Here is a 20434-nt window from a genome sequence, read left to right on the forward strand (position 1 = left end):
GGGTGTTTTTTCTTGCCGCTGGCTCCCGTTCGTGACGTCAGGGCGCAGAATAGTCCCTCCACCCCGAGCTCTTAATTATTGATCGTCAACATGCTTTTCCTGCTTTCTCTGTCCTGGCCTTGTGAGCTTCCACTACACTGAGCTCTGTCACCAACAGACAAAAGGTTCAGCTGCAGGATTTTATTTTTGTACAAGGAGATATGTTTGTAATTACCTCTGGATGCAAAGACTTTGTTAAATATAATAAACGATGATATGATGAAGCTTTATTGATCCCCGTGTGGAATGTGGGTCACGATCAGCAGAAGCCGTCTAAGTGCTCGAACTTTAGGCCCCGGTATTGTCAGAGACTTCCTCTTCCATTAACGTCTCGGCCGCCGCTTCAGAAAAGCTCTTTGTTTTCTTCAGAATCAACCCACTCAAACGCATTTTATCCCCCGGGTCAAAGACACCGTGCCGGCCTCCATGTTTTTGTCTGAGAGGTCAGAGGTCACAGAGAAGCCCCTGTGGGATGTTTTGTCTGCCTGACTGTACGGGAAATGTCTCAGTCACAATAAATGTCAACAAACTTTGAAAAGCACAGTGAAAAGTCTGTTTTTATCTCTTTATTTGCAAACTGATGAAGTGAAAGAGAAAATATTTGGTGTTACACTCCGTCTTGTGTCCTGAACCCCCGTCTCTGTCTCACTCTGAGAAGGTGTTACTCCCTCAGGTCCTCTCTTCTTTCTCAGCCTGTGCTTCACTCCTCTTCGTATCAGCTCCTCTGCCTCCACTGTTCGAGCTGCCACAGGATGCAGCTCCAGAGTATGAAGTTGAATAATCCTATTAACAGGATCACAAAACTATAGCAGCCTCTTGTCTGATAGTACTGTGTGGTCTTTATTTCAAAGGAGATCATTCTAGTTGCTACATGTTGAATTCTCCTTTTTTAAAATTAATTTAGGAGTGTGCTTTGGTCTATACTGGCAAAAAAGATCCTATAGCATTAACTGTCATCAACAGGGATTTTGAAATGTTTTTCCGTTCTGGCTGAAACCCATATTAATAAAATAAGCTAATATTTATCAGTCTAGCTCCATAACATGACAGATTCTGGTGACTGGCTTTTTAAAGACACACTGATTTGACCAACAGTCTAAAATGAAACAGTGATCTCTTTGCTGGGTAAATGCCCATCACTGACCTGTCCTCTCTGTCTCTCTCTCTCTGCAGTGGCGCTGAAGAACCAGCTGCCCAATGGCGTAAAGAAGAGCAGCGATCACAGCGATGACAGCAAACCGTCCGTGGACAGTGGAATACCTGAGGGGGAGCTGCTGCTGCAGGTTGGTGTGGCTGCTGTCATATTCAGACCTCCAACATCAGCAAACATGTTTCACTGATCTGTTTCCTGACTTTAATCATGGCTGGGACTGTAGTTAATGTGGTGTGGAGCAGGGCTGGATCGCGATATAACTTTTACACGATTGAAATATGAGACATTTTGGACATGTTTTGACAGACAGCACGATCACCCAATGATAACAGAATAGCGCCACAGCGAACCAAATGCACTGAACGAACAGCTGAGTGTTTGACAGCCACAGCTGATGTCCAGAGCGATACGGCTGATGTCAGCTGATGTCTGTCTGCCCGCTCCAGCGCTTGGACGTGTCCTACAGCCCACTCCAGCGCGGAAATGTGCAACAGCCCGCTCCAGCGCGCAGAAATATACGACAGCCTGCCCCAGTGAAGAGACACAGGCAACAGCCCGCTCCAGCGCTGACATGTCCGACAGCCCGCTCCAGCGCTGACATGTCCTACAGCCCAGTTTGTGCTGAGTGGTTACATGACTGTCCCTCTGTATGTCTTGGACATGTTTTAATCTGGATTTATCTGGAGTAGCTATCATCCAACCACTGCTGCCCCCCCCAGCTCTGAGGCTCGCGGTCAGCCGTGGCTTCTTTTGCTGTGCATCATGCTGAGAGTCTGCACACAACAACACAGTAATTGGCTGTTTTAGGGCAGTTGAAACCTTCTGATGGAGGAGAGGCTGCTCTGCACAGCAGGACAAGAGGAGACAGGCTATGTTTGCTTTGACTTACATCAGCTTTTGGAGAGAGAGAGTAGACTTTTGAGTTCACCACAGTTGTTTTTCACTTTCATCTCACTATTATTATTTTCAAAAGTCAAGATAATGACAGGGTATTGTGCGTATGTATTCCTATTTATTCTCTGAAAAGTTGCCCTTACAGAGCTTCATAGTGGGTTTAAGCTGATTGTTTTTCCATCCAGCCAAAAACTTTGCTGTTGTAGATAATTCTCAACTCTCTACTAGCAAAAAACAGCAGTTTTAGGGGTTTGAGTTGCGTTGAGGATAATTGATCTGCTGTTCTGATCAGGTCTGATTGATGGATGAGAGCAGCAGCAGCAGTACAATGAATGGTTAACTTTTACTTTCACTGCTACTGTCTGTGCCCAGGGTGCACTTTGCACTGGGAGCGTGCTGCAATTAATAACCCAACGCTGTATATCTTTCAATAGCACTCCTAATGAACGCTCCAGCTTCAAAAAATATAAAATTAGGACAGGATGCCACAAATAAATGTGTGGGAAACCCTGGTGACGCTATCGTGTCCGAACAGAGAGTTAGTGACCCACAATTCTGTCACACACAGAATACCTTAAATATGCACCTGTGTCTTGTAAACAAACACATACTTGTTAGCTGTGCGCTCCAGGTAGACACTCAAAAGAAGGGTGATTAGGATACTTTCTATTCTCCCACATTTGTACTTTTTACACAGAAAACACATGTTTTATAGTAACATTATATAGCAAACAGCATGTCAGTTACCTTTATAAGGCTAAGCTAGACACGTAGCTCCCTCACAGTCTCCCTCCACCAGCTGCAACCTTATGAAGTTTATTTGAGTCAAATATAGAGATCTGGGAACCTTCACCAGGCCAAAAAGAAACCCTTTTTTTGTTTGTTAGTTTGGAGGGAAGTATTTAGTACTTTTTTTCTTGTTGGGTTGTTTTTTTTTTTACAGTCCCCTAATTTCTTTCCACTATGCCTTTCATCACATGGAGCCATGCCTCAGGAGAGCACAGGAGAGACCGGTGAAGTAATGTGACTCAGGGTGATGACAACTTGTTTTGTGCAATCAAAGCCAGCGCCAAAGGCTGAAGCTAATAATGATGACAAGCAAAAACACTCTAAACTTTTGACATTTTATGGCATATTCTAGAAACTGCCATAAAAATGACAACTAAACAGAACTTTGTAGTAAAAAACTCGACCCCTTGGTACGGAGACAGAAGTAAATGCTTGTTCCTCCGCTCTGAATCAGTTTATTGATAACCGTATTGATCCCAGAGGAGTAACTGGGTCACTGCAGCAGTGAAGAATCAGGCAGCAGCAGCTTCCTCCTTCAGCTGCTCTCTTCCATTACAGACAGCGGCCCATGAATTATACAGAGCCGGTGAACACATCTATTATTGAAGGGAGGGGGGTTTGGATGAAGGATGTGTATGTCACTGGAGGTAGAAATATACTAAAAGCATTTAAAGTATTTTTGGATGTTTGACAGTAAATCACCAAATCTTAAAAACACCTTCATGCCTTCATATTGTCCTCTTACAGACCAGGGAGTTTTGTGTAAACTAGCTCAAAATGAGTTATTTTGTGGGGGGGTTCTTCATCTGTGGTAAATAATACTGAGACAGGAACAGAGAGTTTTCCTGTTTGCTCTCATTGTGTTGTCATCTGACAGAGAAAACAAACAGATGCATCTACAGTAAATATTTATACACAGCGCCCGTATGCCACTCCACCCTGCATACTGTATGTGTGTGTTCATGTGTGTGTGCACTGTAGTGCATGTGTGTGTGTTGGGCGTGGTCTCTTACTGTAGGTTGCAGCTTTTTGGCAGTTTTTTTTTAAAGCTTAAATCTCAGATTAAAAACTAATCCGGTTGTGTATAAATAATGGATTTTGTTTGACATTTCCAGGTTTTTGATTCATGAATTTATGACTGCTGAGTCGCTCTGCAATGACTGGTACTGCTAAAAAAATGATTTTGAGAACTGAAGTTACTGATTAATCCTTCAACACCTTTCTGATTAAATAACTTGTCCTTTTGACTTAAAATATGCCAGTAAATAGTGAAATATGTCCCTCATATGTTTCTGGAGTCTAAAGTGACATTTTCAAATGTCTTGTTTTGTCTGACCTACACTCCAAATCCAAAAGATATTCTGTTTATAATGACACAAAACAACTAAAAAAAGGAAATCCTTACGTTAGCGAATGTTTGGGGTTTTCTTCTTCATTGCAGTAAATGAACTGTCAGAATTTCAGATGAATTTTTATTTAAAAAACAAATTGTTTCCAGTCTGAAAAATGTTAGCATGTCCTTAAGAAGTGCAATTCAGTTTTATAAATATTAGGCCTTAAATGTCATTAAAAAATACTTAAGCCCTTACATATACAGATGTTTCTGTAAACTGAGATTAAAAAATATTGTCCACACGACCTTTGTTTTACAAATATCTGCGTCCACACTAAAAAACAACTCCAAATGCCAACTAACTGCTCAATTAAAGGATGAAGGAGCTCTCTTAAACATACACGTGATGCTCTGGACATGCTTAAGTTTCCCTTTATTACTCTTTGTTAAAGTTAGTCAGGCTCTTCTGCGTGAGTCCACATTTCTGATGTTACAAATCCTTAAATCTCCCTCTGAACCGAGTCCTGTCTGTTTATTTTGTACTTGACCTTACCTGTTAGCAACATGTGATATATACTTAACTTTTTACTCAATGCTTGAATCAGAAACATGGTTTGTTCAAAAATCCGTCAGAAATTTGGTTTAACTTATCTTAAAAAGGTCTTAAATGCATTAAATTGAATTGTAATACTTCTAGATACCCTGTAATAAAATAAAATGATAAAATAATGAACAGCAGGCCAATATATGAAAGTTATATTGTCACTATGATATTAGACAAGGTATCGTCGTAGATTTTAGTTATGCAAGTGCGGTCTTTACCTGGGTTTAAGGCTGCATTACAGTGAAGTTGAGAGAACTTGATTTTATGAAAATAAATCAGAGTTTTGCCTCGTTATAGTCACATGTTGCCTCTGTCGAGTAAAAACCTTCCCACCTACACGTCAATAATTCAGCAGCTAAGAGAAGCTGTCTTGTTTTCAGCCTGATGCTAATGAATTTTTGACATCATATAATGGATTTTCAAAGTGGTTTCAAAAGGAAAAGTTTTGACCCAACAGCAGCGATGTAAATCTTAGAAATGAGGAGCGTATTAGTGTCTGTTCAGATAAAGAGCGTCTTCCCGCGGAGGTCATCGTCGTCTTCATCAGCGCGGTGTAGGCGGATGCTGGCAGGATGCCGTTGTGACTCTTTGCAGTGTCGGGACACAGTGTCATCACCTCCTCGCCGAGCCCCAAGGCTCCAGGAGGGAGAGGAGGAGCGATGATGGAGGTGTTAGTCATCCAGTACTGACCTCCTTCTCCTCCCTCCTCCTCTTCTCCTCTCAGCTCTCCTCCTCGTCTTCCTCCCTTTCTGCCCGGGGGTGAAGTCTCATCCCTGTTATGTTGTTTTAGTCTTCTCCTCTTCTTTCTGCAGTCCCATCCCTCTCCTTCATCCTCGTTTTAAAGCCTTTATTCTCACCAATAATTTCTTCTGGACAAATCCAGACTTCTATTCTGTTGTTGGCTCATATTTGGGCTTCAGCCGGTCAAACTACCTTTTTTATTTATTTGTAGTAAATATGTTGACGTGTTTGGCTTGCTAATACGCTAACACTTTAAGATTTTAGATATCAGGACAACGATGAAAATTATACTTACTCTGGATGTTCACGCTAACCATGACGTTTTTTTCATCAGTGAGAGTGATGATGGGCTGTTCGCAGTCATCTCCTCAGACATCTGGCTCAGCCTGAACTTGATCTCTGTGGTCTTGAAAGTGGTCTCAGATGACATTGAAAGAAGCTGAGCGTTGTCCACACTGATCACCAGGTTTGGTTCTCGTTTGGTTGTGGCGAAGCCCACACCGATGGCCTTCGTGTGTTCAACGACCAATAGCAGATAAAATAAACGTCAAAACACTTACGTCACAGAACGTTAAAATGTCACTGCCTCTGTGTGGATAGCACTTTGGGAAAGCTGTTTTGTTTTCACTTGCCGGTTTTTCTAAAGTAGGCTAAATTAATCAGAACTCCCTGTGGGTTATTCTTCACGCTCAACATCTGTATTGCAACTCATTTTGCATTTAAATTACTTAAAGTCGTGGAAACAGGGTCAGATAATATGAAAAAAAGTTGTGTAAATGTATTACTGAAATGTTTGGGACCCTTTAAGTGACATTTTTAACACAGTTCTAGTCACTGAAAACCTCTTCTCTCTGCAGGCCCTGAACGGCTTCGTCCTGGTGGTGACCGCTGAGGGAATCATCTTCTTCTGCTCTCACACCATCCAGGATTACCTCGGCTTCCATCAGGTAAAACGGAAATGGCTAAAAGCAGAATGAATTATGGGTAGAAGATAGATACAGTTGCTGCTGCAGACAAACATAAAGTCTCGTGTTGTGCTCATATTCAGATTTTTCTTTGTGTGATCTCAGCGGAAGTTAACTGCTCCAAAGACAGATCTCATTAACACTTTCCAATGACGGGGCAAATTCTGGATCATGTGACTTTTACAGGCAATGCCTATTTAGCTTGTAATTAGTTAATGTGACGCTAAAAAACACACTTTATCTTGTTCATGTGTTCAGTAATTATGACACTATTGAGAGGCAGATTGTTGGTGTTAACGAGCACAACGAGGCTCATAACAAGCGAACCCTGAGAGCAGCAAGTGAACGCATCGTCCCGAGTGCCCGAGGATTGAAACAAACGCACATATGGAGCGAGAGCTTTAATCCAATTGGCTTCACAACGAAGCGCCGCTGCCTGCGGTCTAATCTCATTTTGGAGAATGTGATTATCAAATTACCCAAAGTCTGTCTGTCTGATACAGTGCACACACACACACACACACACCATCTGAACTAAACGCAGACACACTGTACATCAACAAACCCTCCCCCCTTTCATGCACACACACACGAAGGTGTAAACATCACCTCTCACCCCTCATTTCCCCGTCCACCTGAGGCGCGTCACCATGCATTTACCAAACGAACCCAAATCTGAGGTGAAGCTGCTGTCCCTGCTCACATCGAGTGTTTGGAAACAGAAAACCCTGGTGTCAACGGCTTTTGTAAGACAAGACACAACTGAGGACAAGTACAGAGAGACAGGAACGACACAGATGATGTTTTTGTAGTTTTCATTAGCCGTGCCTCCTCGAGCCTTACTCTTCCTTTACTTCAGGGGTTAATATCCAGGCTGCATGAAGCCCAAATGCAATCCACGGTCATAGAAAACCTGGAATAGTCATGGAATTTTTCAGGACCGGAAAAGTCATGGAACCTGTAAAAATCACTAAAAGTTGAAGGAAATCATGGAAATGTGTTGTGTATAATACTTTTTTGTAGTTAACTTCGGTTTGGAAGGCATGTTTTTTTTTTTAAAGGAGATTTTTTTTTTTGGTGATTATTATTTTTTTCTTACTTTTTTTGGTGATTCTTATAGAAATGGTACATTTTTTCTTATACATTTCTGTCAATTTTTACAAAAAACATTAAAGAAAGAAGGGAGATATTTTTAAAAAAATTTTTTTAAGAAAAAAATTGTTTTCAGAAACTGTAAAAAACAAAATTGTTGGATTTTCACATTTCTGATGGTCCTTGAACACATCATGGAGGACGCTGAAATGTGTTTGAATAGAGTTTGAATCTTATGTGTATGGAAAAATGCTGGGCAAGTGAGGCAAGGAAAAAAAACATTTGGGTCCTTGAAGAGTCATGGAAAAGTTTTGAAATTTTGTCCATGAAAATGTCTGGGAACCCTGTTACTCCCCTTCACATTTTTTCACTTGTGATTCCTTTTTGGGTGACCTGGGTTTGACCCCTCCCCCTCTGAGAGGGTGGGTCCGCTCTGGTCGTCAGCCAGGTCATGCCGGGCCTGGACGGCAGATATCAGGGTCACCGCAGGTCTTTGGCTCTGAATCAACTATTTGAATCAAATGTTCAGCGACACTTGATTTCTTTTGGCTCCACTTCAAGGCAAACGGAATCAAACGCACCCCTCGGGGTACCTGCTGACAGTGAGGGCTCCAACAAAACATCTGCCTCAACTTGTGTGTTGTCTCACAGTCGTCTTGATTAATGATGTTGTGTATTGTGTTTTCCTGTCAGACTGATGTGATGCACCAGAGTGTGTTTGAGCTGATCCACACTGAGGACCAGCAGGAGTTCAGGAGCAACCTACACTGGGCCCTCAATCCTCCTGCCGGCCTCGGACCCCCGACAGATCCCCAAACAGGTCTGTAAACTGAAGACTCTTTCGTTCAGCAGTGTCTCCATGCTAAGCCTGTGATAGGCTGGCACAGGAGAAAGGTCTGAATAAAGTGACTCAGCGGTTGTAGGCTCCCCTTTGCTACGTCAGAAAAAAATAACCTCAGAGTTAACAAGGTGCATGCTGTAAATGGAAAGCTTTGCTAAGATTTTGATTGTGCATCAAAGTACGGCTGCTTTGTTCTTTCGGTGAACTGTGTTAAAGATACACAGCGAATAAGACAAAGCCCAGACGCCATCTTGCAGGACTTATGTCCCATGCTGATCCATTGTCTTAGACGGCCAGTTAAGTTTTTTTTTTTTTAAATTAATTTTCCTTTAAGAAAATTTTTAAGCTTTTGGCTTTTTTTGATAGGACAGCTTAAGCATGAAAGGGGGAGAGACAGAGGGGATAACATGCAGAAAAGGGCAGAGGTTGGAATCGAAACCGTGGCCGCTGCGGTGAGGACATAGCCTCTGTACATGGGGCGCCCGCTTTACCAACTGAGCTACTGGGCGCCGCCAGTCTGAGTTTATTTACTACATCTTTATACTTTCACAGCGACGTGTGCCAGCGACATTGCCTTTACCAGCTTACCCATCTGTTACACTTCACACGAGCTTCTGTGATATCGCCGTAATAATGTTGTGAAAGAGCCACAGACAGCCATTAAATCATCTGTGGTTTTAACGGGCGGAGCGAAATCCGTCAGAGCTGAAGTACAGTCAGGCTTCACCTCCAATTATCATTTAATGTTTGTTTTATCACCAAAAGTTGACAGTCAGCATAAATCTGTTTCTGTTTTTATGGTGTTTTCTTTGTTTGCCTCCATACAAATGCAAAAGTTCCACAAAAAAGCAAGATACTGTGATTACTATTTGGTTAAAAAATGTTTTAGTGTGTATAATATGTGCATAAACATTATTGTTCATAATATGATGTCCTCAGACGGCGAGTCGGTGTCGTCCTCTTCCTGCCTGATCAGCTACAACCCCGACCAGCTTCCTCCTGAAAACTCGTCCTTCCTGGAGAGAGGCTTCGTCTGCCGCTTCCGCTGCTTGTTGGACAACTCCTCCGGCTTCCTGGTGAGACAGAAATTTCCGTACAACACATACACAATGCTAGGAAATTTTTGGTCCATTTTATCACATGAAACCAAGCAAGACGGCTTAGATTAACCTGTTTCGGTGATTAAGGAACGTGGTTATTGGCATGTGCGTTCTCAGTCAGAGTGATAAAATGAATCCATATTTGAGGCTGTTGGTGTTTTCAGGCCCGTCGGTGCTGCTGGCAGTATGGCGTGCCACCTCAGAGTCCCTCAGGGATCAGAAGCCACCATTTACTCCTGTAATCCGCCTTAAGAGAGCCTCGGGGTCGTGGGGAAAAAGGGCCTTAATCCTCCCACCGGCCACAGGAGACGAGAGCTCAGCGGGGACCTGCTTAGTCAGGGTTGGTAGCTCCAGACCGGCCTCTGCTACTCCCACTTAAGACAATTAGCTGCAGTTGGAGAAAAACACTCTGTGGTCCAGTGGCAGCGAAAATCCCTTAAACCTGCTGGGAAATCTGGGGCAGAGACCCCCATGAGCAAGGCACTTCATGGAATATTGCTCTGCAACTTTTCAATGCTAAAATGATAAAGATTGGAAGAAAATGAATCATTTATTCAGTAAAAATGCTTTCTTAGTTTTAGCCTCTCATTTCTCAGAATTTTAGGAGATTACCACACCTTCCTTTCCACCAAACTGGCTCTGGTTCTTGGTGCTATCCAACAAAGCAGCCAGCGTTTCCACAAGTTTAATGTGGAGTCATTGTAGTCGAGGATGTGCCATCAGTGGAGAGGGTTACACAAAACTCTATGGAAATAAACAGGAGGGAAACACAGTTTGACGGGGGAACAGGATCCATACAACACCGGTGTTGAGTCAGCAGAATTCAAATGAGTGAGTTTAGTTCATCATTCACCTGAAATATGAACATGTTAATGCACAGAGATGTACTTAGGGCGGCTTCTTTATTACTATTCACCCTAGAAGCTCATGTTATGGATTCATCGTCTTGCTCAAAGACACTCCAGCAGCTCTGGTGAAGGGTTTTGAACCTGCGACTCTCCGTCCTCCCTCCCAGTGCGTTTGCGTGAGCATTAAGCCAGGTTTCTGCTTCTGTCTACCGGTCGCTATGGCTTTGTTTTTTGTAATCCCTCCTGCTATTCAGGGCTAGATTCCTGACATCACGGCTGCAGGCCCTTAAACCCACCAAGGTCAATTAACCAGAGCTAACAGAGGAGGTGGGGGTCCTCACACGAGATGCCACAGGGTGAGTGGAGGACAGCGGACAGGAGAGAGTGTTTTCGGGGTTTTTTCTTCGAGGTCTTTGAGAGGAAGCCTTCTCAGTGCGCTGAAGATCTGTGGTTTGTCTAAACAGAGTCCCGCTAGTTTGGATGAAAACAATCATGCATGAAGTCTCCGTCACTTAAAGAGCGTTTTTAAATGGTGAACAGTGAGTCATGTGACCAGAGGGAGAGCAGCTGGAGTGTTTCCAGTAAGAGACACTAGTGGACGCAGTGTGTTTACAGTGTGCTGAAGTGGTATTGCTCCCTACATTACCCAGCAGGATAAATAAGACTGATGGAGCTGGACAGGGAGAACGAAACAGCACTCACTCGTCTGCGCAGGGACTCGATGCGGTCGTCTCAGAGGAAAAGGGGCAGGAAATAGATCCGCAGCTTTTCATTTTATCTGCTCTCCTCTTAGGCGCTGAACATTCAGGGGCGGCTCAAGTTCCTCCACGGTCAGAGCCGTCAGCAGTGCGACAGCGAGGGGAGCGCCCCGCCTCAGCTCGCCCTGTTCGCCATTGCCACGCCCCTCCAGCCTCCGGCCATCCTGGAAATAAGGACCAGAAACATGATCTTCAGGACGAAACACAAGCTCGATTTCACACCCATGGCCTGTGATGCAAAGTACGGACTGTCAAACCTCACCCATCACGACTAGTATTCAAAATGTTTGACAATAAAAATTAGGAAAATCAATAATCAGTGCCAGTTATTAAGTGTGTAATTTTCCTGGATTTTCAGGGGTAAAATTGTTCTGGGCTACACCGAGGCGGAGCTGAGAGTCCGAGGTTCGGGTTACCAGTTCATCCACGCTGCCGACATGCTGTACTGCGCCGAGAATCACGTGCGGAGTAAGTCACTGCAGTTTCAACTCTTTACAGTTTGGATCACAGTTTTTATAGTGAAGCACGACTGAAACTACAGTTACTGGAGTGGAAATACAGGTGGGAAGGGAGTGAAAAGGTAACACAAATCTCTAAAAACAACCTCCACCAAGGATCTGCTGCGCAAGGCAGCAAAGCTTCAACTGCTTCATGGAGTGTTTTCTGTTAAATTAGTTAAAGGGGGGTGGGCAGAAATCGGAAACAGGCAAAATTTGAGCAGCTGAGTGGATCATCCGGAAGTTTTAAATCCACAATTCCTCTGTTAAGTCACCTCCCAGAAATCCCTCATACGTGGCCTTCATTATTGCTAGAATAACACGCCTAAGTCTCCTAAGATTGGAAATGGAATCGTTTAGTGCGGTGCCTGCAATAGAAAAAAAGCAGAAAAAAGCTGAATGTTATCACCTGAGGAGAAGTAGACTCCTTTTGATGAGTCTGTTTGACTTTTTTGGGTTGCTTTGCAGTGTAGGCAGTTGTCGTAACTGCTGCAGCTTTGTCTGCAGGATTCTGCAGGATCCACTCAATCAGACTTTCACCATCTGAAGGACGCACATCTGCATTTGTAGAACAGCCAATAGGAACGCCGTCTCCCTGACAGACCTGTGACTGGACAAAGTCTCATGAAAACAGAGCTAAGAGGAGGCGTAGAAGTCTAGTTTTCTCTCAGATCAGCTGAATAACAAAATGCTCAAAGGTTATTGTGGGATTTTTGCCCGAAATTAAACTGCCCATCCCAGCTTCAAATGAGAAGTTGCAAGGAAAAAAATTGAGATGTACTACTCAGGTACACTCTGGGTTTTCCATGAACAGAAAGGAGGGGTTGTAAAAAGTATTTGTTTTTCCTTATCAAAATGTAAGATCCAACTTGCATTTTTAATCACGGCTGGCCACACCCAGACAGCCTGCTCAGAGGGAACCTCGCAAACCTCAAACCTCCAAACACTGAAACGTCTATTTTAGGCTAACACGGAGGTTGTGGGGCCGCTCGCAGGGTGATGTAATCAGATCGAGCTGATTTATTGGCTTTTTTTTAACAACACAGAAATATGACTTTGCATCTCTCTTCCTCCTCCAGGATCAGCAGATACTCAGAGTTTATGTATATGTTGACGCTCGGCTCATGTTTGTCTCCACAATACATTCATACAACAAACAAACAAACGCTGTGTGTGCATCTGTTGATGGTGGAGAAAATCTCCAAGCGAGAGTCAAGTGTCCTACTTACCTCGTGTACCGGATGACCCGGTTAGTTGTAACCATGGCGCCCTCAACGCGCTGCTACCAGACACGCTCGCTCACAAAGACACATACTGTATGCATGTAGTCATGCATACAGAAATGAAAATACATGCATATGCATTTGGAATCATACAACACAGAGACGCATACATGCCCTAATGCACGCACAGATGGGAACGTGAGTTTCCGCAGAGCACAACAGAAGCCACACGATGACACATGATGCTATTTTAAAGATATATATGTAGAGACCACCGGGACAGTTGGAGAATGCAGACATTTACTGCTGTAATCCCTCAGATTATGAAACATCATCATGAGGAGAGTAAAACAACATGAAGCCACACCGGAAACTCGCTGCTGTTTGTTAATGTGTTTAATTTCTGCTGACAGTTACACAATTTCATTAAGAAACATACCGAATCTCGAAGCTACGCTGATTTTTCTCCAAGGATGAGAGTTTGTCCACAGACATAAATTTTGCAGTTATCTCTAAAGGTCAGCAGCTTGTGGCTTTTACTGCTAAAAATATGCAGCAATGACTGAAACTCTCTACAGATCGGCAAAAACAATTTGGGAACACATAATGTTCCTGTATTAAGTGTTTTACTCTTTCTTACATGTAGTTGATTAAAAGACCGTAATTGAACATGAAAATTATTCATTTAGGCCCAGAATACTAAAACTACTGCAACTAATAATATCCATTATGCTGGATGTTTTCAGGCTGGTCCACTTTGATCTGGATCAAGATTATAAGAGATACACCCTTTAACAGGGAAAATTGACTGTAGTATTGATCTGATAGTAAACACTATGAGAAAACAATTTAGACCATGTTGGGACACTGAGACTTTCCTTTGACAGAAAAACTACAGAAATTTCTTTGGGATTCACAGCGTCTAAAAGGGAGACGTTGGTATTGTCAACCTGGAACCTGTTTTCTCTTGTTTCCCAACTGTTCCACTGGTGCATTAAACTCTCCAGTCTGGAGGAAGCTGCGTTCAACTGGTTCTGTGCCTCACTGTGATGTTTGTTTAGAAACGAGACAGCACAGAAACATGACCTGCACACAATTACACACACCGACAGACACAACACTGAGCCGTGGAGATGAGGGACCAGAGGTAGAAGGATGCAGGGTTGTGTGTGTGTGTGTGTGTGTGTGTGTCGGGCTACTTAAGTGTGTGCAAACAGGACATGTAACATGTGCATGTAGCCAAAGTGAACATCAGCATGTAGCCTCCATCGCGGCAGCACGCCCGACTGAGCAAATGCAGTGTGAGTGTGTGCACACTGCGGGGCGTACAGAGCGTAAACAGCAGTGACACGGAGCCTCCGATGTCTCGTCTGATGTGATTCCAGTGATAAAGACGGGCGAGAGCGGCCTCACAGTCTTCAGGCTGCTCACTAAGGACAACCGGTGGAAGTGGGTCCAGGCCAACGCCAGGCTCGTCTACAAGAACGGCAAGCCCGACTACATCATCGCCACCCAGAGACCTTTGGTGTAAGTGCACGACAACTCCAGCTTGGTTTTTAAGATTTAGTACATTTCGGTGTTTCCACAGTCATGGAAAACCTTGAAAAGTCATGGAATTTCACAATCACATTTTCCAGGCCTGGAAAAGTCATGGAACTAGTAAAAATCATTGAAAGTTATGGAAAAATCATTGAACTGTGTTGTGTGTAATAAATTAAATTTCACTAATGTCACATAACATTGGAATTATTTTCTGATGTTGACAATGTACTGTAGCTCTAACATGACTTGACGTGACAAAGTTTTGGTTATGTTATGTAGCCCATTTTGTTAAGTTGTTCATCACAAAAGTTTCTTAATTTCCCCCCCCTATATTCTGTACGTAGTACTTATTTTGTGGGCCCGCATTTTCTTTTTAAAAAAATTAGATTTTTTTCTTCCTGAAAAAAAAATGTGGCTTTTTATGGATTTTTCCCCCTTATTTATTTATTGATTTATTTCATTTTATTATTATTTTTTTATTTTTTAACATGTTTGAAAGGCATGTTTACTTTTACCTTTTAGCAAGATTTTTTTCCTCTTTTTAAACATTTTTGGCAGCTTAAGCGTTTTTGACATTTAAAAAAAAAAAAAAAAATCTTAAATTTTTCAAAGGCATTTTTTCTTTAAAAATGACACCATTTATCACAGCCAGAATCTGGGAAAAAAAGAAGAAATTATTGTTAATTTTCAAAATACCAACAGCCCTTAAACACATCATGGTGGATGCTGAAATTATGTTTGAATTTTTGAAAAAAAATTTTTTGAAGTTTTAATTCTGTCTGTTTGAAACATTCTGGGCAAGTGAGGTAAGAAAAAAATGTGGTAACCCTGAAATTTATCTGTTAATTTCTTCTGTTTTTTCCTCAGAGATGAGGAAGGAGGGGAGCACCTGAGGAAGCGATCGATGCACCTTCCCTTCACCTTCGCCACCGGAGAGGCGATGCTCTACCAGACCGGTTATCCGCTGCACGGCTTCTCCGATTCCTTCCAGGGTAAATCTAAAGGCAGCAAGTCCAAGAAAGGCAAGCAGGACAAGAGCTCGTCAGACGACCTGGACCCAAAGTCTCTGCTGGGAGCGCTGATGAGCCAGGACGAGTCTGTGTATGTGTGCCAGCCGGACACAGAGCCGAAGATGTCTTATCACAGCAGCCTTTTTAGCGAGCAGCAAAGTGACGGTGATAGTTTCGGTGGTTTGTTAGGTGGCAACAGCTGGCAGATGGTGTCTAACGGGGATGCGGATAGATGCAAAACATCAAGTTATGACCCACTGCTCGCCACTCTGGACTCTCTGTCCCTTGACGGAGAGGAGACGTGCTCCAACAGTGAGCTCTTCAGCGCCCTGGAAAACCTTGGACTAAATGCTGAAGACCTGGAGCTCCTGCTGCTGGACGAGAGGATGATTCAGGTGGAGCTGGGTCCAAACCACGTCCCAACGCTTAGTGACCTTCTCACCAACAACGAAATCCTCTCCTACATCCACGACTCTCTGGAGAGCGGGACAGAAGGGGAGTCAACCCGTCCAACAAACACAGACTTGGCCCAAAGCGTCTCCCAGCAGCCGCAGGCGTCCCTCACACCTGCTGTCCCTCCCGCTGCTCCCATCACACAGCTGTCACAACAGATGCAGCAGCACATCAGTGCAGGCGAGCAGACGAGAACTCAGCCTGTCATTCAGTCCCAGCCGGGACAAATGGACGCCAAGAGTTTAACTGAGATTCCTAACGGTCACTGGGTGGTAACCACAGACAACCACCATCACGCTCACACTGTGCTCAAAGCCTCACAGCTGAACGGTGAACATAAACACCTCAATCTGGAGTCGAGTCAGCCGTGGCAGCTGCAGCAGGACCAGCACTCGCTCCACCTCCAGACCCAGCAGGTCAGCAGCCACGGCGCTCTGCTGCACGCCTTCCACAGTCAGCCCACAACTAATGGATCTTACATCCCAAACGGACACACCGCCTTTCCACCCAACGTGGAAATCAATCACACAGGTTACATCTCCAACGCGCCACACGCAGGTGGCGTGATGCTGAACGGCGTCGCCACAGCGGACGTCTGTCACTACCAGAATGTGGCGGGCGCCGCTCAGCCTCACCAGCTGCAGACTCACCAGAAACACCAGCAGGTGTTGCAGCAGGTTCCTCCATCCTGTTTGCCCCAGTGTCCCGCCCAGAGCTCTGCACTGGAGCTGGAGCAGTTACTGGGACTGTCCCAGCCACCGCACAGCCTGTCATCGTTACAGGCCTACAGCATGTTCAACACCGCCACACAAGAGTCCTCTCACAGCAAGGTAAGACACAAGGACACCACACTGCTACCACTGTATAAGGAGACCAGGTGCAAGAAATGAAGGTGCATGATGCAGTCGCAGTGGGCAGGTTTCCATTAACCCACAAACTGCGCAATTTGAAATTTAGAATATAAAAGATGCCAAATGAAAACATGTCCACTTTGAAAAAAGCCATATTTCACAAAACAGCAATGAAAACCCTTTTTTGGGTTTTTAGGTAACATGATGCTACGGATATGTGCTTGTGGATGGGAACTGGCTCTCTGGGCATGACACAGCAGGCGCTGCAAATTTAGATCATGTTTTGGAGTAATTATAATGACTGGGTTATTAAATTTTAGGGATGAAAAAAATACTGCTATACTGGGAGTATTGATCCCGATTACTGTAATTTCAGTTCTGAACAGGCATGTTTTGAACGCTCTGCTAAATCGTGAAGTTATGGTTAAATCCAGGACTGTAATAATCTGTGCAGATTTCATTATCCTGCAGCTCATTAAACACAGAGGTCAGAGGCTAATTTCCTGTTTACATCACATCCTCACATAATGTTAGTCCCATGAAAACAGGGCTGAGGCTGCGCGTCCATTAGGAGGTGAGTAATGCTCCCCCTCCCTCAGCCGTCATCCTGATTCCCACTAAGACCTTCTGTCCTGTGTCAGGCCTCTTCAGTCTTTCTCTTTTCCTTCTTACCATCTTAAAAACGACTCCCGCTGCCAGCTCTCCTCAACACTGTTTGTTCTGGGAGCCAAACTCTTGATCCTGGCCCACTGACGAGGCCCGGAGTCTTTGCTTTGCCCTCAAATATCAGGGAACATCAACAAAACCGAGGGCTGCAGAATCTACAACCCTTCAACTCTGCGCTGTTCTCTTTCACTGTCATGAAAATGGATTTTTTTCCGAGTCAGCACACAGAGGCCTCGGGCTGGCATGGAGCTCAGTGTAAACTGTGATGATGCGACCAGACATGCCATGTAAATAAGACGAGGGAGAGATGGGTCACAGCAGCACAGTCTGAGAATAGAGTCTATGCTGCAGAGTCTGGAAGAGTTAAGGAGGGCTTTATGAGACTTCAGAGAGCTTTTATTTGTGCTGAAAGTTTGTGCAGTAAATTACATCACGAAAACATCTTGACATTACTCTAAATTTCAGCCCAGGTGTGAATGAGAGCGATGGTTGTCTGTCCCTCTGTGTCAAACCTGCAATAGTCTGACCTCCTGTCCGGGGTGTACCCCACCTCTCGTCCAGTGACCGCTGGGATAGGCTCCAGTCCCCCCACAACCCTTACGAGGACAAGCGGTTACGCACAATAAATGAATTTCCAAAAAAATATATATAATACTTGAAAATGCCAAGGTTTAGTCTTCTGTTTAACAGACTGAATATCTTTGCCTTTTGGACTGTTGCTGTCACTAAACAAGCAATTTGAATACGTGATTATGAGCTTTAGGGGGTTTAGATTTTCTAATTAGTTTCTAATTATTTTATGGTCCAAATGATAAATCTTCAATATATATTCAGTATTCAAAAAAGTATTTATATTTATGCCAGTAATTTATGACATATAATTATTTATTTCATTTTTATGTTTTAAAAATATTTTTTAGATTGAAATGTTTAACTAAACAGAAATAATTAAAAGTAACTGTTTATCACAGCCCTAATCAAATGGAAGCTAAATGAGTTGATACTTCCATCAAAAAGAATGTCATCTGTATAAGCACTTTTAAATTGAAATGTATGATCTTCATGCTCTCTCAGAGTCACAGCCAAGGGTTAACTTAGATCCCAAAAACATAATTTGGGCTGCTTAATGAGACTATAACGTTCAGGGGAAGCAGGAATTTGTCTTTGACGGTCCAACCGAATTTTTTCCCAGTAATGACAGAGCAGGGAGGGCAGGGGAATGTCATCCTAAAAAACGCTAATCACTCAGAGTACAAAGACTCATGGAGCCGGAGGTAGAGAAATATTCCCATCGTAAAACATAACGAGGTAACGAGACCTCGCCATCAGCGCTGCGGGATTGAAATTAGGAATGTCTCAGGAGCAAACGGCACCTCTGAAGAACAAGTCTGCACGTTAGTGAAAGAAAATAGATGATCACACATGTACATATTTCTGACGGTGTAATCAAAGATCAGATGAAGCTCCTCCATTTGTTTTTCAGTGTTACTGTCCCACAGCAGGCTAACAAAGGAGAGCATTTGAGGTACGAGCGAACGGGCCGCGGAGAGGAAAGAAAAGCAAAGAGGCAGTAGTGAGAAAAAGAGTACAATAATGAATAGAATAAGGTCGGCCCCAAAGATGGCCCGACCCCGGCAGGCATCCATTCATCCCCGCCCCATTCAGCCTCCACTGTTATTCTTCAGGGTCAGTGGCTGTCGCTGAAAGAAAAATACTGGCAGGCTGTCCAGTCAAGCATGAGCGGTGCTGACCTACAATTTGACTGTCATCATTACCTAATGCTGCAAACGCAGGATGGAGGGGGAGGCAGCCGATGCAGCTGAACTATTCTCAGCTCACACAGAGGACAGCAGAGCTGCACCGAGCCTGCTTTACTCTCAGGTTAGAGACTGTAGAGAAAACATACAGTCACCTTTGAAAGAGTGCAGTGCATGCAGGAGGACAATGTGTCCAAAGACTCTCAAAGTCTAGTATGTGATGATGAAAATGCCCACAATAAATGCACAATTACAAATGTGTGTTTATCATCTGTAATAGTACATCAGAAGGAAGCACGACGACTAATAGAGCCATTACTCTCAAGATGTTGAACGCTGAGTATACATTGTGTAATCTTTTACTTTTCCTTTTTTTTAAATCCAGTGGCAGGAGACTCACTTCGGTGTTTTGACGCTCCTGCTCTCGCCTATGTCTCTCTGTCTCTCACAGACACACACACACACACACCAGGAAATGTTGCACACAAATCATGGAGGGCTGTTAGTTTGTTTCCAGTTTAAACTGACTAATGCTGCTCACGTGCGCCTCGGAAATATCGTATTTACAAGTTACGAGCACATGAACTGCTCCCAAAGTCTTAATAGTCATAACTGGGAAGTTTGGATGATACCCGATTTGCCATTGTGACATTTGCGTGATATTTCAGGCCAGCAGAAATGGTGGAAAGCATGGAAACAGTGTCAACTGCACACTTTAGCATCTGCATCTATTAGCTGTTGCAAGCAAGCAATTAACTATCAAGCATGCCAGGCGAGTATACAGACACGGATAACATTATTTTATACATGTATATTTAGAAATGTGTTTTCTCAATGTTCTATAAAAAAAAACACTATAGGTTGCTTTGGCACCTAAACTACTTCAGTGCTAACTAATCTGTTTAGGATTACAGTCACTGTGAGTTACACACAGCAGCTACAGACTGCAGGATGCTCCTCCCTCCCTCTGCTGGTTATAGTCTCTTTATGTCTCCTCTAATGTCCACCTGTCCTTCTCTCCATCACTCGTCCTCCTTGTGTCACGGCGTCTCTCGGGACTCCAGGACTACCCACTAAACACCACCTACCGCCTGACCTGCTTTTGTGGTTAAGGTCAATGGTGACCTTATAAATGATGTACATAAAAAACACAAAGACAAGAGACTTTTCTGTCACCTTCTAAACCAACTTTAAGTCGCCACTTATATTATATTATAAAATCAAAATGAGACTTTTCACAAGCTGAAATTGTGTTTAAGGATAAATGAAGTCACTGCA

General features: G+C 43.6%; 1 protein-coding gene across 2 annotated transcripts in view; it reads left to right on the forward strand.

The window, feature by feature from the left end:
• Positions 1 to 20434, forward strand: part of ahr1b (aryl hydrocarbon receptor 1b) — a 34490-nt gene that overhangs the window by 8277 nt on the left and 5779 nt on the right. For both annotated transcript variants that reach the window (XM_088074156.1, XM_088074157.1), the window contains exons 3-10: positions 1213 to 1322; positions 6411 to 6500; positions 8304 to 8430; positions 9391 to 9527; positions 11193 to 11398; positions 11516 to 11625; positions 14263 to 14404; positions 15287 to 16712. In XM_088074156.1, the coding sequence (XP_087930282.1) occupies positions 1213 to 1322; positions 6411 to 6500; positions 8304 to 8430; positions 9391 to 9527; positions 11193 to 11398; positions 11516 to 11625; positions 14263 to 14404; positions 15287 to 16712 (2348 nt within the window). The remainder of the gene's footprint in view (positions 1 to 1212; positions 1323 to 6410; positions 6501 to 8303; positions 8431 to 9390; positions 9528 to 11192; positions 11399 to 11515; positions 11626 to 14262; positions 14405 to 15286; positions 16713 to 20434) is intronic.

This window comes from Plectropomus leopardus, chromosome 24 (genome assembly GCF_026936395.1).
Source record: "Plectropomus leopardus strain MGB_pleo_1.0 chromosome 24, ASM2693639v1, whole genome shotgun sequence".
NCBI classification, from domain to species: Eukaryota; Metazoa; Chordata; class Actinopteri; order Perciformes; family Serranidae; genus Plectropomus; species Plectropomus leopardus.